Source organism: Cololabis saira, chromosome 2, assembly GCF_033807715.1.
Source record: "Cololabis saira isolate AMF1-May2022 chromosome 2, fColSai1.1, whole genome shotgun sequence".
NCBI lineage: Eukaryota > Metazoa > Chordata > Actinopteri > Beloniformes > Belonidae > Cololabis > Cololabis saira.
This window is the reverse complement of record NC_084588.1, coordinates 13,652,609-13,669,340: the sequence shown is the minus strand read 5'-3', so window position 1 is coordinate 13,669,340 and position 16,732 is coordinate 13,652,609. Positions and strand designations below refer to the sequence as shown.

General features: G+C 41.8%; 1 protein-coding gene across 1 annotated transcript in view; it reads right to left on the bottom strand.

Annotated features, from left to right (window-relative positions):
- Nucleotides 1–5,621: 5,621 nt before the first annotated feature.
- c1qtnf4 (C1q and TNF related 4) overlaps nt 5,622–16,732 on the bottom strand; it is a 41,025-nt gene continuing 29,914 nt past the window's right edge. The window contains exons 2-3 of the mRNA XM_061738357.1: nt 11,651–12,012; nt 5,622–7,259 (exon numbers count right to left, since the gene is read on the bottom strand). Of these exons, the coding sequence (XP_061594341.1) occupies nt 6,441–7,259; nt 11,651–12,007 (1,176 nt within the window). The 5' untranslated portion in view covers nt 12,008–12,012 and the 3' untranslated portion in view covers nt 5,622–6,440. The remainder of the gene's footprint in view (nt 7,260–11,650; nt 12,013–16,732) is intronic.

Sequence of the window (16,732 nt, the reverse complement as noted above, 5' to 3'; positions counted from 1 at the left end):
TGTGTTTTTTGTGGATCTTTGGTTGTAATTGGAAGTAACGTCATCTGGACGTTGATTCTAGGTGTGGATCCTACAGACTCCTAGTTCTGTTGAGGTAATTGATCACATACATTCATCCTCCATTAACGAAAATGTTTGATGGGCGTTTAAAATAAAGACTTTTGTCTTAACAGCGCAATAACGTTGCTATATTTAAGTCTGTGACTTCAATCGTGACTTAGAGTGAGATCAGGTCCCATTTTTATGGCAAAATAATGCAGAAAATTAGTAAGTTCCTGAGTGTTAACATACTCTTTCCTCTCTGTGTGTGTGTGTGTGTGTGTGTGTGTGTGTAATGTATATGGAAAGTAAGCAAAATAACTTTAATGTGGCGTATTTTCTGCAGTTTTATTACTTCAAATCATACTGCAAATATTCTTTTTCATTTATCGCCTTTGAAATTCCTCAACCTATCAACCGTTCCTCAGACCTTTGATGTTTCCAACTGCTGATGAGAAGATGTGGAAGTTGTTTTTCAACTGATGAGTTATACTAATTTCAATCCATTGGTGTCAGTCGGTGTTAGTTCACTTTCCTAAACTTCCTAAAGTCTTCGTGTTACATCAAAGTCATTTTGTGTAAACCAGATGGTAGAAAAGAAATAATTACAGGCTTTCAGCTGGACTACAAAGTTATAAAAAATGGTTTCTTTCACTGATTGAGGGCAGGTCTCTGTACGGATCGGTCAAGATTGTCCACCCAACAGAACTGTTCAGTGGAAATGTTCTGTGGAATATTATCAACATAATCTGATTAAATAGATAAACACCAGAGCCACAGCACTGCGGTGTCAAGACTTTTTCTTCATGGGCCACTTCAGTTTTATGGTTAGTAAGGGCTCGGTTGTCAACAGCAATAGCAAAGCTACTTAAATGTATCTACATTTTTAAAAATGCTGTTCATAATTGCCTCCACATTTCATTATTAATATTTATAAATTCATGACTAATTTAGAGGCGTGGCAGACACTTGATGGACAAATCAGCCTTCAGGCCCCTAAAAACAATCTGGTTTGTCTCCATTAGGCAGAAACAAGTTTTTACTCTCCTTTTCTTGGACATTTTTGTTTCAAATCCACGATTTAGCCACAAACCTGGTGCAAGAAATAATATGAATTGATGTAATCCAGAGGGTGGATACCGTCAAGGTGCAGGTAACTAAATGAAGATGTCCATGTATAAAGCAAGTCACTTGAGTATTTATACCATGTTAATACATGTATTATTATAAAACAGCACAGAGTTGTGTTATAAGTATATGATTATTTCTGTGTGTAGTTGGATTCTGCCCGTGGGCCGTGATTTTTGACAAATCTGATTCAGCATCAGTCATGCGCTCAGACCCTCGCTTACAATGACAACTTTTGATCTACATTATATAGTTGTTTTTTTAACAAACCTAATCTATTTGATTTCTTTTAAAGCTTTACTACTTGCTTTTATAGGTGTAATTCATTACTAAAATCACAATCGAGAGCTAGTCTTTTCTCGGTAACTTGAGACGAAGCGGTCCTGCAACGCAAAAGTTCTCCACTAGATGGCGCTTTAGTACAAAGTACCAAATCAATGCTGAAGAAACGCAGCTTCTTTCAGATTTTCGCCACAACAGGTGTTGATTTTACCCGGATTTTACGTTGTTTGTTCTTTTAGGGACAACCTTCCCCATTTATCCGGACTTAGGACCTACACCATGGTCAGCTGGGTCAAAGGTGGCAATGTGGAGTATGATGTCTCTGAAAAATCTTCATCCTTGAAGCAGCAGCTTTTGGAATACAAAAACAGTCCAGGTTGTCCGTCTTCTGCTTCTTCTTCTTTTTTTTATTTTGTCAAACCTTTTCATTCATGCATTTATTTTACACTTAAGAAATGAAACAAAGGATTTGCATGAGCCTGACGACAGATGACACACGGGTCAAAATGCTTTACAGCAGGGTTTAATTTGTACCTCTGGGACATGAACTTGACGGCAGAAATTAAGAGCATAAACCAAAACACACTGAGCCATATTTTGACCCATGTATGGTCCACATGTTTTAAATACACAATCTTTCAACAGTATTATCAGAAACAAAGAAGCAGGGACCAAAAACATCCAACATATTTTCAATTACTGCACAGAACATCCACTTTAAAATGAAAATACACAGTTGCCAGGCATCTACTGGGCCCGTGAAGCTGCTCAGCGATTCATTTATTTATCTAGCTTTTTTTTTTTAAAGCAGACTATTTTTAGTTACATGCATGCATCACACAAAGTCCTCAGAGTGTTTCCCAAATACACTTGTGTCTTTACACACCACAAGTTCTGCACAGGAGCCATTATCAACTTTGCAGAGCAGTTATGACTTCTTAAATTGCGTCAGGTCTGACTGAGGTCCCTGTTCATTCTCTGAGGCTGACACAGAGGAACCACCGAGGGTTAGACTGTGGCTGATCACATGATCTGCACTGATGCACAGTCACAGTATTGCAAAGGGAGAAAAACATAAACATAAAACAGCATTTAGTTCCTGTTAGCAGCCGGCGCTGTTGTAAAGGACTGGAAGCTGTAATAAAGTGGTGAGGAACGGCTTGAAGGCAGAGACTCACTGACGGTTATAAGTAGCAGAGAAGGTGTGACTCATTTCCCTAGTGCCAAAGCGCTCAGAGCGGGGCAGAGTTTTCACTACTGTGACTGTCTGGCCGTATTTTATGATTCAGTTTGATATTTTTGCTTTTTTTTGTTGTTGCTACAATTATGTGCAAAAATGTCCTCACATGTTTCTCTGGAATACTTCATGGCTGACTCGACCACTGCAACCTGCTGAGGTCCCGTGGCTGCAAAACAACCCCAAACATCAATTCTCAACCGCGGTACTTGAGCCCGGTTATGAGGCCTTTCTGCTGAAATTATGTGTTTAGTGAGCTCCAGTTCCAGTTTGGTCTCAACCGTCCTGAGGACACTGGTCCAGAAGTCTCTTCGTATGTTCAGATGTGGCTCTGTGAAAGCCAGCTGTGCTTCTGCGCTCTTTTCAGACAGAAGATGCTATCTCTGTCAGCCTTTCCAACTGACCTTGACATAGATTTGCTGGGACGTCCACACTGGGGAGGTCGACAGGCGTCTTGTTGGGTTTCCACTTGGGAATATTCTTTGTCAGTTCAAAGATTTGAACCACACGTTGTTTGGAGATTTTTTTCTATGGCTTTCCAGACAGATATGCGGCAACTGTTGCTTCTCTAAGATCATTGCTTATTTCTTTCCTTCTTGGCAATGTATCGATACACACTTTACTGCTCCACAAAGTACTAAAACATCAGCTTTTATAGAAGTCACGCACAGACGTACACTCCTGCTGATCATCAGTTCATTGAGGGCTGATGATTAGCAGCACCTGACTGCTGCACAACCTCTTAAATCCTTTAGAAGCAGTAAGGGGGTACTTAGTATTGCCCACATAATTCTTTCCCCTTAATTTTTGTTAAACAAATAATGGTGTGGTGAAAAAACGTATAAACTACTGTTTGTCTGAGGTTGCATTTCAATTATACTCAGACCCTCTATGATCAGATTAGTTTCATTATATTTTACACATAACAGTATAGCAATAAAAGAGGGGATGTTACATTCTTCACATGTCTGTATACTAGAACAAGAAGAAGTACATTTCACTGATTTATACTATTTCTAACCTGTTCACACCAGACTGTTTTGATGCAAGATTTGCAGATGATGCTCCATGTACAACTGATTTCCTAATAATCATTTGCTTAAAGAGTCCTGCAGTATTTAATGCACCGTGACCGACTCCAAACCCACAACATTAAACCATGAGTGCATCAGCTGAGTTTTATGGATCAGTGACAGTTCTGATCAGCGGAATTCGCATCTTTGCATTTCATTATTGTGCAAAGTGTTTTGTTTTTGTTTTTCAACAGTTCTTAATCATAAAACCCAAGGCAAAGCTATTCCATGCTGTGCTAAATTAAACAACAAAAAAGAACAATTTGACGAGTCAATTTTAAAGAAGTAAATTGGCCTTGTGGTTGTATGTTTTTAAACAGTAGTTTCAGTCAGCCCGTCACTTGTTATAAATCCAGCTGGTTAACGCTGATATAACTTCCCGTGGTGCTGTTTCAACAGAGGAATTATTCCATAAAGTCAAGGTTCATGACAATTTGAATAGTATCCTCTTTTTCCCGGCGGTGTGAAATTAAGCGAACATGCAAATTACAGCAGCCAGGGCGAAGCAATTCAATTTTCCCCACAGCGGTCGCCATCTGAAGACACGAATTAAACGCTGCTAGAATTAGAAATCAAATTATGGCCCAGACCCCCTGGGACTCGGAGGTGGCATGTGGTCAACAGTTGGATCGGATGTGGAGTCTGCACATTTCCCAGAACTGTGTCAGATCCGTCTGCTCCTCGTCTGCTCCTCTTCTGCTCCCGCTGCGACAGAGAAACACCAAACTCCCAAAACGACCAAAAGAAACACTCATTTTGACACGAAACACACACGCAGTTCATATTATTTCACATGCAACTAAGGACAAACAAAGTAAAGGGACTTCTTACAGGCAAAAACAACAAGTCTCTGACAAAGATAACAATAGCACTTGAAGGAATATTTCACTTCAAAATGAAAATGCCGTGACTATCTGCCTGTATCCACATCAGTCTCTACAGAATCTCAGTAACAATATCACTCTGAAAAATGCTTATTTTTTACACAGAAGTCTAAAACAGTGGGGAAACTGTGTAAAACATAACTCATTCACTTTGCAAAAGTTTGAACTGGGTCTGGTACGCCACCCACTGAATCTGAGGGCAGCGACACGTCTTTAAAAAAATTGGAGCAGAGTGTCTTTTTTTCTGAGAGACTCCACATCTCTAAAATGACATTAAACCTAACTGGTTGTAGGGGTTTTCTTCCATCTGCTTCTTTCTAGCATCACTTACTTTTCCAACCATCATTTTGCCCATGCAGCAACATTTCTGAGACATGTTGTTGCCGTCAAATTCAAAAAGAACATTTTTTTTGTTAAATGCCAAAATGCATCACTTCCAACGTTAAACACGTTTCCTGTGTGCTTTCTTTGTTCTCTTGTGTGGGGTTTCAAGTTCATTGCATTCTGGTTGTATTTACATTTTAATCAGCTTTCTAATTTTTTGGCAATCGGGGTTACAGTTACGAGGTTGCTTTTCAGCTCCAGGGTTTGGATAATCTCCCCAGCACACACCCCTCTGGGGTTGAGAGGGCTGTAGTATTTTAACCCTATAAAATGTTGAACTTGGAAATTAACTGGTTAAGGATTCATTTCACCGATATATATATATATATATTTTTTTTTTCTGAAAGGCATCTATTCGAGGGTCCCTGCATGGGGACAAGTGTGAATATCACTTGTTATTTTAGGAATAGCAAGATGTCTTTATGCTGAAAATGAAATGTTTTTCTTGTTCTAGTGTTAATAGTTCTCTCTCTCTCTCTCTCTCTCTCTCTCTCTCTCTCTCTCTCTCTCTCTCTCTCACTATATATATATATATATATATATATATATATATATATATATATATATATATATATATATATATATATATATGTGTATACATACATACTGTACCTATATATATATATTTATATATAGACATATATACATTTTGTTTTTCACTGTCCGCTGCCAGATCTTTTTGTGTTGTTTCCGAGTTTTTCCGCTCATCACAAAAATCCTCGTTCAGGACTTTGTTCTGCCAGTTTTTAGATTTACGTTTGAATTCTGCTGATGTTTGCATTTCTTGCCTTCAGTTAGCAGGATAATGAGGTTTGTTTTAGTTCACATCCGTCTGTCTCCATTCACAGTCACTACCCTGAAGCTTCGGTGTTGTATTAAAACACTTACAACACGTCCACTGAGCCTTTGGAAGCATTTTAACTTTGACTTAAAACTGCAATTCTACGTCATAGTACTTTTACAAGAATTTTTATGTAAGCTGATTTTCAAAACCGGTCTGTTTCAACCTCTCCCAGAGGACGTTTGCAACTTAGAAATACTCCAATCATAGTGAACCGGACACACACTGCTCCCTCTGGGCTGTAATGCAGACGTATCATCAGCTAAACCCTTTGGTGACGACTTTCACGTATGATTCGTATGGACACGGATATGAGTTCATTATAGAGTGAAAAATGTACATTTAAGTGCAATGGAGTCCTGTTCTTGGAAGCCATTAGCTGGAAAATGAATAATTTTTGAAGCGCTGCACTCAGTCCAAGGTCCTCGTTACTTTGTGGAGGAATTCATATCAAGCAGAGACAAAGCAGCATTGATTCATTACTGGTGTATTCGGCCCAGTCCCCTCTGTGGACTCTGAAACTTCACATGAATTCCTCCCACAATGTTCAGCCTGGAGTCAGTTGGCTGCACTCAGGGCCTCTTGTCACCATGTGTCTGGCTGGAGGTGGTGGTGGCCGTGGTGGAGGTGGGGGGGACATCAGGGTACACCAAGAAGCCCGTAAAGGTGATATACTTGGCGTGGTTGCTGTAGGCTCCAAATCCATCCCTCTGGTGGGAGTAGAGCCAGACTGTGTCTCCTGTCTTCAGCGCCAGCATCAAGCTCTGACTCTGCAGAGCTTTCTCGCCCTGGCTGTCGTCGTAGATCATGGTCTGCACCTCCAGACGGTTCTTCATCAGCTTGACCGACAGCGTCTTCTGGGGCAGCTTTCCCACGTTGAAGGAGAAGTAGTACGCCCCGGCGACGCGGCAGGTGAACAGCCCCTCCGTCACGTTAAAGTCCTCTCCGATGTTGACGAAGGCCGTGTCGAAGGCGACCGGCTGGTGCTGCGGCATGCCGCCCTGGTTCACTCCCAGAATGCTCTGGGTGCGCCCCACCGAGAAAGCAGATCTCCGATCATCCTCCTCCTCCTCCTCCTCCTCATCGTCCTCCTCGTCCTCTTCTCTGTTGGGCAGCTCCTTCTCCAGCACCGGGTCCCTGGTGCCGGAGCCTGGGTGCTCTGCGGCCTGGTTGCTGCTCAGCAGGTGGACGTTGTCCTGCTCCGAGTTGTAGGCGGGACGCTGTGGGCGGTTGTGCGTCTGGTAGTCGTAGGTGTCGGGGTAGACCAGGTAGCCGTTGAAAGTGGTGTAGTGTCCAGTGTTACTGTAGAGCGCGTAGCGGGGGTCGCCATGGAGACGGAGCCAGACGGTGTCGCCAAACTCCAGCTGCAGCATGACGCTCTGGCTCTGCACCTGAGGGTTGGAGCAGAGCTCATTAGAGCAACTACGCTGGCACATCTCCGGCTGTTTTACCTCAAGATGCTGACAATAAACACAACACTTCCCTCAGCTTTTCATTCAGGGGAATAATCCCTCTCAGCCCCCACCTGGACAGAAATACCGACTCTGTGAGACTCTGTAAGCTCTGAATTGATAAAAGACCTTTGTAAACATTTCCCTTGAGAGAAGAAATAAATTCTGAACCAGGAAGTATGAGGATCTTCTAGACCAGCGAGTACACCGTTCTTAATCCCCCTCCAAACCCAGAACCGCTATACTGTATTAATATACATTAGATAGATAGATAGATAGATAGATAGATAGATAGATAGATAGATAGATAGATAGATAGATAGATAGATAGATAGATAGATAGATAGATAGATAGATAGATAGATAGATAGATAGATAGATAGATAGATAGATAGATAGATAGATAGATAGATAGATAGATAGATAGATTTGATCAATCAATCATTGTTGACAGTTTTGGTGCCATAGAGTTTTAAAATTGCTGTAATTAAACCTTTCTTTAAAAAACTGTTAGTTAATTAAAGGAGCATGAGGCTCCTTTTAAGAAATGAGACTCTCTAGCGCCACCCTTCGCCACGACGGCCGTTGGGGGTACTGCAGCCAACAGTGAAGCCGGCACGGGAGAACGGGGAGAACGTGCATGCAGCGTCATGTGACGTCACATCCGCAGGACAGCGCGGGAAATTCGGGACCGAATTGCAGCACATTTTGCAGCACACAGCCTGTTCAAGGTAACGGAGAGATACACTAGAGGACTCATTCTTTTGGGTTTGGAACGCTTCATCTGACATTATTACTAGAAAACTTAAAATGTATACGGATTTTTTTCATAAATCATGCCACAATCCGGCCTCAAGCTCCTTTAAAGATCTATATCTACTCCATGTTTTGTGCCCAAACTTCTGGCAGAAAGAGTTGAAGCTCAGCTCTCTGATTATTTACATGGTAATAATCTGCTTGAAGAGTTTCAGTCAGGATTTAGAGCGCATATTCGCATAAAAACTGCTCTCATCAAAGTTACCACTGATCCCCACTTGGCCCCTGATAGTGGAATTGTCGCGCGGGATCACAGTGCTGCTTTTGAAACAATTACTCACAACATTTTACGACAGAGACTTGAACATGTTATTGGGATTAAATGTACTGCAGTAGACTGGTTTCCGTCATATTTATTTGATAGATTCCAGTTTGTTAACATAATTGAAGATTCTTCCTCACATACCAGACTTATTCATGGAGTTCCACAGGGCTCAGAGCTCAGACCGATTCTTTCACCTTATATTTGCTCCCATTGGGTATTACTATTGGACGACATGCCATTCATTTCCATTGCTATGCTGATAATATTTTGTTATATAACTGTATTCTGGAGAAGACATAGGTTGTGATTTGACGCTGTACAGATAAAGCTGACTTGAATGGAAGTAGTCATTTAAAGCAGTGATTCTTAACCATAGGGCCGCGGCCCACACTTGGGCCGCGAGCGCCATCTAGTGGGCCGCCAAAAAAAATTCAGTTTTGTACGTGTGGGCCGCGAGGGCCGCGGGACTGCATAGCAACTCCCAACCAAATGAGGAGAAGAAGACACTCAGCTAGCTGTACGTGTAATAGTAAGAGAAATGGTGTGTCTTTACAGAGAAAATCCTTCATTTTGCACAGAGTAGGTTTAGATCCGCCAGGATTAGGGATCGATTAATTGGGTCTGCGCCCAGAGCGAGCGAGCGCGGCGTGCTCATTTATCCCGGCGCGTCCCCGCGGCCGGGGAGGTCGGCTGAGGCTGCCGCTCGGGCGGTGGGCTCCGTCGTTACTGCTGAAGGATGGTAGATGTAGATGTAGATGCGTGGGCTGTCGTGTCTGCTGGACTGGACTGTTCGGGCTTTCGAAAAAAGCATCAGAAAGTAATTGCTGCAGCGCGACCAGAGAGCTGCGGTGCGGGCTGTGCCCGTCGCAGCTGATCAGGCTCGGATGAACCCGACACACTGAGTCCTGACAATTTATTAATGTAAATAACTTAAAGTAAAATCAAACTAAGTTTTGTCCTCGCTGTATTTTTAAATATGCAACCCGGAATGGACAGATTCATCCTGTTCAGTCTTCCCACTGGGACAAAACCAGTGTCTCATACGTTCAGAGACCGTGGCGTTCAAAGTGCGAAAGTGAAACGCCACTGAAACAAAACACAAAGTTTTTCATCAAACATATCCACTCAAGTCTGAACTGAAGTCACAGAAAAATAAGCTGAGCATCTTAAAACACCCATGTTTGGGTCCAGATACAGCTGTGAAGCAGCTTTCTCCACAGTGAACATAATTAAAACTAAATATCGTTTCAGGCTGATCAATGAGCACCTCCACATGCATATGAGAACCTGAACCTGAACCTTAAATTGTTAAGATGTGTTTATATTAATTTAGTATAAAAATGTGTTGAGACAATTAACAAAGAAAAGGGGAAATTCAAACTGCTGGTAGAGAAATAAAATAAGATAGCATTTGAAAAATAAAATAAAATCTACTTTATTTTTAAGAGAAAAAAATAAAAAATTGGCAAATATGTACTTTTTTTAATATAACAGTCAGATGCAGATGTTGATACAACTATGAGGCTACTTGAATATATATACACACACACACACATACATATATATATATATATGTATATATATATATATATATATATATATATATATATATTATGATGTTCTGGACCTTCGCTTGAGTAAATTTTCTCTAAATGGACCTCTTAAAGTTGAATACCCCTGCTATACAGTGTTTATATTTAATGGGCCCCGGGCCACTCTGTACTGAAAAAATTGGGCCCCAAGGTCAGAAAGGTTAAGAACCCCTGATTTAAAGGAGCATGAGGCAGGATTTATGAAAAAAATTCGTATACGTTTTAAGTTTTCTAGTAATAATGTCAGATGAAGCGTTCCAAACCAAAAAGAATGAGCCCTCTACCGTATCTCTCCTTTGCCTTGAACAGGCTGTGTGCTGCAAAATGTGCTGCAATTCCGGGCCGGAATTTCCTGCGCTGTCCTGCGGATGTGACGTCACATGATGCTGCATGCGTGTTCTCTGCGGCGCACGAGTAAACATTGGATACGCGTTTGAGTCATGGAGGCAGCTTCAACTTGAATTGGGACTGAAAACAGATGCTGACATGGCTCATTTCCTACTGACCAGGTAAGATAACATTGTAAGTCATATTTAGAGCTTGATTTGAAAATCACATGAGATTACACACGCGCTCCCGTGCCGGCTTCGCTGTTGGCTGCAGGAACCCCGACGGTCGTCGTGGCGCTAATGAGTCTCATTTCTTATTCTTGCCTCATGCTCCTTTAAATATCTATATCTACTCCATGTTTTGTGCCCAAACTTCTGGCAGAAAGAGTTGCAGCTCAGCTCTATGCTATGAGTTTCAGTCAGGATTTAGAGCGCATATTCGCATAAAAACTGTTTGCAATGATCCCCACTTGGCCCCTGATGGTGGAATTGTCGCGCTGGATCACAGTGCTGCTTTTGAAACAATTACTCACAACATTTTACGACAGAGACTTGAACATGTTATTGGGATTAAATGTACTGCAGTAGACTGGTTTAAGTCATATTTATTTGATAGATTCCAGTTTGTTAACGTAATTGAAGATTCTTCCTCACATACCGGACTTATTCATGGAGTTCCACAGGGCTCAGAGCTCAGACCGAATCTTTCACCTTATATTTGCTCCCATTGGGTATTACTATTGGACGGCATGCCATTCATTTCCATTGCTATGCTGGTAATATTTTGTTATATAACTGTATTCTGGAGAAGACATAAATTGTGATTTGACGCTGTACAGATAAAGCTGACTTGAATGGAAGTAGTCATTTAACAACACTCAAACTAGGGCTGGGCGATTTGGGACAAAAATAAAATCCCGATTTTTTTCTCTGAAAACCCAATTTTCGATTTCAATTTCAATTTCAATTTTTTGGTAAAACTACAAAGGACAATGGAATAAACTGTTTCAAATATTTTATCTTTATTTTTAAAGAAAAATAGCAAACAAATTTTCCTATTGGGAATGAAGTGCAATTGAAAGATACTGTAAATCCTCCTTGAGTTTAGTAAAGTGACAACATTTACAATTTTCTTGACCAAACAAAGATGACTAGACGAGTTCTGTCTGTAATGCAGCCAGCTACAAAAAAGGAAAACCGATTTTACGATTTTCCTTTTTTTAACATCGATTGTGATTAATAAATCCGAGATTAGATTTAAAATCGATTAATCGCACAGCCCTAACTCAAACACTGACTTGCTGAACCTCCTGAAAGTCTGAAGCCTACCTTCCTCTCCTCTCCAGCGTTCTCCTCGTACACAATGGCCTGCACCTCATTTCTGTTCTTCATCAACATCACAGAGAGGTCTTTGTGGGGAAACTTTCCCACTGTGAAGGAGAAGTAGTAGGCCCCGGGGATACGACAGCGAAACAATCCGGCCTTGGCGTCAAAATCCCCACCGATGTTCACATAAACAGTGTCGAAGGTCACCGTCATCTTCGGTCCACCCTCCATGCTGTTGGTTCGCGCAGCTGAGAACGCAGAGCGCAGCTCCACGTCCTCCAGAAGACGGGCAAATCCCCACGCACCGCCCGCGTGACTGAGGCACAGCAGGCCAACCAGCACACTCGCTTGGAGCAGCATCTTATCTGCAGAAATTTAAACAAAAGAGAGGGAAAAAGGTTTCATTATTTGTCTGGCTTTTAAAGTTGAAGTGCAATAAAACTCACCTTTAGATGCTTAATTACTGCAGTTTCTTCTAAAAGTTCTCACAACATGGATCACTGAGTAAACCGCAACAGGTGACCAATTACTGACACGGAAGTTGTGAGAAACCAATTTGTTTTGCAGGTTAAGTTTTCTGCTCTGGTTGTTTGAAGTTTATATTTCTCATTTCCTCCTCATCATGTACCTGAAGGGCTTTTAATGAATCTCACACATCAGTTCCCAGATCCTCCAGCTGCCTGAGGACACTTTATTCATTTGGTTGTTTGTTGACTGTAGAATTTCTAACAATATTTTCATTTCCTCCTCTGAGAAGAATCCCATCATATCCTTTTAATGGCTCGCTGCATCCTCTGGGACGTTTGTTGGTATGTTTGTGTTCAACGAAAGCACCGTTTGTTTGTGCTGAGGATATTTCAAGTTTATCCTGGTGATTGCTTGTTTCTGGACTTCAAGCTGTTGGGTATCACTGGAAATCGTTGGGTTACTTAACGTAATCCCTGGCTCTTTGATAACCGAGTGAAGTGGGAATTGGCTTGGCGCGATCATCTCCAGAAGCTCCAGTGACACTGCCTTTGTCGTGTCACTGGAGTGGTTTTCTTTCTGCATCGCTCGAATTTTTGCAGAAAAGTTTAACGATATTAAAGAGAAACAAAGCAGCTTTGAAGAAATGTAAGCTGACACACCTGGGACCATAAAAACGCCACATTTCTAAGAAGCACTTTTCCTTTAAAGGAGCATGAGGCTCTTTTTAAGAAATGAGACTCATTAGCGCCACCCTTCACCACGACGGCCGTCGGGGGTACTGCAGCCAACAGCGAAGCCGGCACGGGAGAACGGGGAGAACGCACATGCAGCGTCATGTGACGTCACATCCACAGGACAGCGCGGGAAATTCCGGTCACAATTGCATCACATTTTGCAGCACACAGGTTGTTCAAGGCAACAGAGAGATACACTAGAGGGCTCATTCTTTTGGGTTTGGAACGCTTCATCTGACATTATTACTAGAAAACTTAAAACGTATACGAATTTTTTTCATAAATCCTGCCTCAATCCTGCCTCATGCTCCTTTAACAAAAATGTATTTTTTTATATATATATACTATATACTATATTTTGTTATATATATATATATATATATATATATATATATATATATATATATATATATATATATATATACAGTATTATTTACAATCCCCAGGCAGTTTATCAAGTATATCAGGTGCGCCGAATTAAGAGGTCGTGGGTGTATTTGTCTTGTCTGCCGTGAGAAAAGGCCATGACCTGCTATAAGACTTGACTTTGTTAAATCTGGACCAGAATAAATAAGAAATCTGAGCAAACTTTTCAAACCAGCAACTGAAGGACACATTTGTTACTGCGTTCTCTCCTCTCGTCCCGTTACTCCTGCTAAAATGTCCAACACTGTCTTTGAGTTTGTTCCTGTTACCGTGGAGATTTTCTTCCCACACTCCTGAGGCGGACTGGACAGTTTTACTGATGGCCACCAGGCGCTAGCTAGACGGTCTCAAAAAGAGCAACTTTTTTCAGCTCCCTCTTGTGTAAATATGGCTACTTCAGGCTGCGATGGCCAGATCATTCAAAACAATTAGAGAACTCACAAAGACGTGGGTGTATATGTATACGCACTCTCACCACTTTATTATACTGTATATACCTGGAGGTACCAGGAGTACCTAATGAAGTGGCCGATGAATGTATTTATATACAGGGTATGGCTCTTGTAGAGTGTCGGGAGGAGTTCAGAGTTGATGGATCAGAGAAACAAACTTTTTTCTGTTTCTAACTTTAACTCAATCACTCTTTGAGCAACTACAAATCAGTGGTTCACAGAAGGAGCAAATATTTTCATGTGCTTCTGTTTTCATGAAAACGCATTCATGACTTCATATTTAACTTCAGCAAAGTCCCCAAAGTCTGACCTGATGGGACCTTATGGTCCTTTTCCACTAGTCCAACCTCAGCTCGGTTCTACCCGCCACGGCCCGTCTTGCGCTTTTCCACTACTGGCCAAGGCGGGCCGCGCCGCGCCAAGCCGATACTTTTTCTGTAACCTTTCTGCCGAGGTTCTAACCGGGCTGAGCCGGGACTATTTCTGACGTCACCACCCTCCACGCCACTGATTGGTCGTGGGGGGGCGGGGCCGTCACACGTTTGAATCAGGAAGCGGGAGTCAGAGCGAGACCGACTCGCAGCTCACAGCGATTTTATTATAAAGCGCAAAACGTCTGTTTGGTGATCCAACTCTGAGGTGCAGATGTTCATAAACCTGGGGGCTGACGAGAGAATTAAAAAAGGGATGTAGACGGGCTGTTTTACTCTCAGCCGCTCGCGGCTCCAGCTGATTTCTCATCAGCGCCGACATGAACAAAGCGGTTGCGCAATCGAGTACGTCACAGCAGCTTCACCCAAACCTGCCCACTTCTCACCTGGCTGTGGAAAAACAAACAGGGACAAAACGGGTAGAGGCGGGTAGAGGCGTGACGAGCCGAGTCGGGCCGAGTAAGTACTAGTGGAAAAGCGCCATTAGATAGAAACCCTGAACATCACCTTGACCTAACCAAGGTGCTTTTCTGCCTAAAGATAACCAAGAGAAAATAAAATATGTGCTCAATATCAGCTCTTGAGGGTTGTACTCAAAGGGGTCAGTAGACCTTGCTCAGTTTTAAATTCAACACCAAGAAGTAATATTTGCACATAATATGCACAAGCTGACAACAGAAATTCCTCATCTGAAGGAAATGTCAGAAAAAAACCCCAAATAATAACTATCATAGATGATAGATGATATAAGTGAATGGGTAGATATTTACATAGCACGCACACACACCATAATAATGGTTTTAACATAGTTTCCTGAAAAAAACACACACCAGTTACTGAAGTGTGTTTGATTTATTCAGGGAAATGGCTCCCAGCAGATGGGACATTAGTGTTTTATTTCACCAGAGACAAGCACTCTCATTGTCTTATTGTCCTCCTGTATTGAACCAACAGACAAAAGACAGACAGAAGTGGACACAAACACACACACAAACACACACACACAGGTGTTGTCACCGTTTTCAAAAAGACAAAAACAAAAAAGGACAGATAATTATGTTCAGAGTAAAAACCCAGAGAAGCAGCTTTGATGTTCATGTCACAGTTTTCAGTTTATCAGTCTTAATTAATGTTATTTATGACTTACACCAACAATAAACACCAAAATTAATTAATGCTATGCAGGATTAGTGTTGAGTTCACCACCTTGTGTTAAAACAATGGCAAAAAGGAAAGACATCACCAATAATCTTAGAGAAGCAACGTTTCCTCCCATTTTCAATTTACTTCAATTCAATTTTATTCATATAGCGTCTATTATAATACAAGTTGTCTCTATGTGCTTTCCAGTGACCCAGAACATGACCCGCAAGCAATTACATAAAAAAGGGCAGGTAAAAACTCCCCTAGTGGAAGAAAAGCCTTAACCCAAACAGTGGAAAGGAAAAACTTCCATTTTTAAGAGGGAAGAAACGTCAAGCAGGACCTGGATCATAAGGGGGGGGGGGGCTTCCTACTGAAGACCAGCCGGGAAGAGCAGGAAAAAAGAGACAGGAAAGAGAAGGAAGAACAGATAGCAAGAACATTAATCTGAGAAAGGTTACAAGGCTACTTCCAAACAGTTTGGAGTTACTCAAGATTAAAGGCGGGTTCCAATCTTTCCAAGACTCGACACCACAGCAAGTTTAACCCTCCTGTTATGTTCCGGGTCAAATTGACCCGTTTTAAAGTTTGAAGATCTGGGAAAAATAGTTAAAAGTATTTTTTCAGTATGAAACTTCTTCTGCTTGCCTTAATTAGTGTAATCAACATATAATATGAAAATGGTTCATCTCACATATTTGCAACCCCCCCCTGCATGATTATATAACATAGATACTGTTCGGGTCAGTTTGACCCGGCAGTCAATCTGGAGGTAAAAGAGTGTCAGAAATGTCAGACTATTTCTTTCTTTGCAACTGTGAGACATGTTTCACCCCAATCTCTCTCTCTCTCTCTCTCTCTCTCTCACACACACACACACACACACACACACACACACACACACACACACACAGGTGCTACAAACATTCAGGTTTTCGTGGGAAAAATCCACACACACACACACACAGACACACACACACACACACACACACACACACACACACACACACACACACACACACACACACACACAGAGGTGCTACAAACATTCAGGTTTTTCGTGGGAAAAATCCACACACACACACACAGACACACACACACACACACACACACACACACACACACACACACACACACACACACACACACACAAACACACACACACACACAGAGGTGCTACAAACATTCAGGTTTTCGTGGGAAAAATCCACACACACACACACACAGACACACACACACACAGACACACACACACACACACACACACACTGGATGTTCTCGCGGGAAAACTCCAGCCACACTCACTGGACACTCAACAGGGGAGGGGCAAAACATATAAAAGATTCTCTGCATGGGAATCCTACCAACATTACACTCAAAAACATGTCAAAAAATGGTGAAATACAGTGGTCGTCATCCCCAAATGTGCGT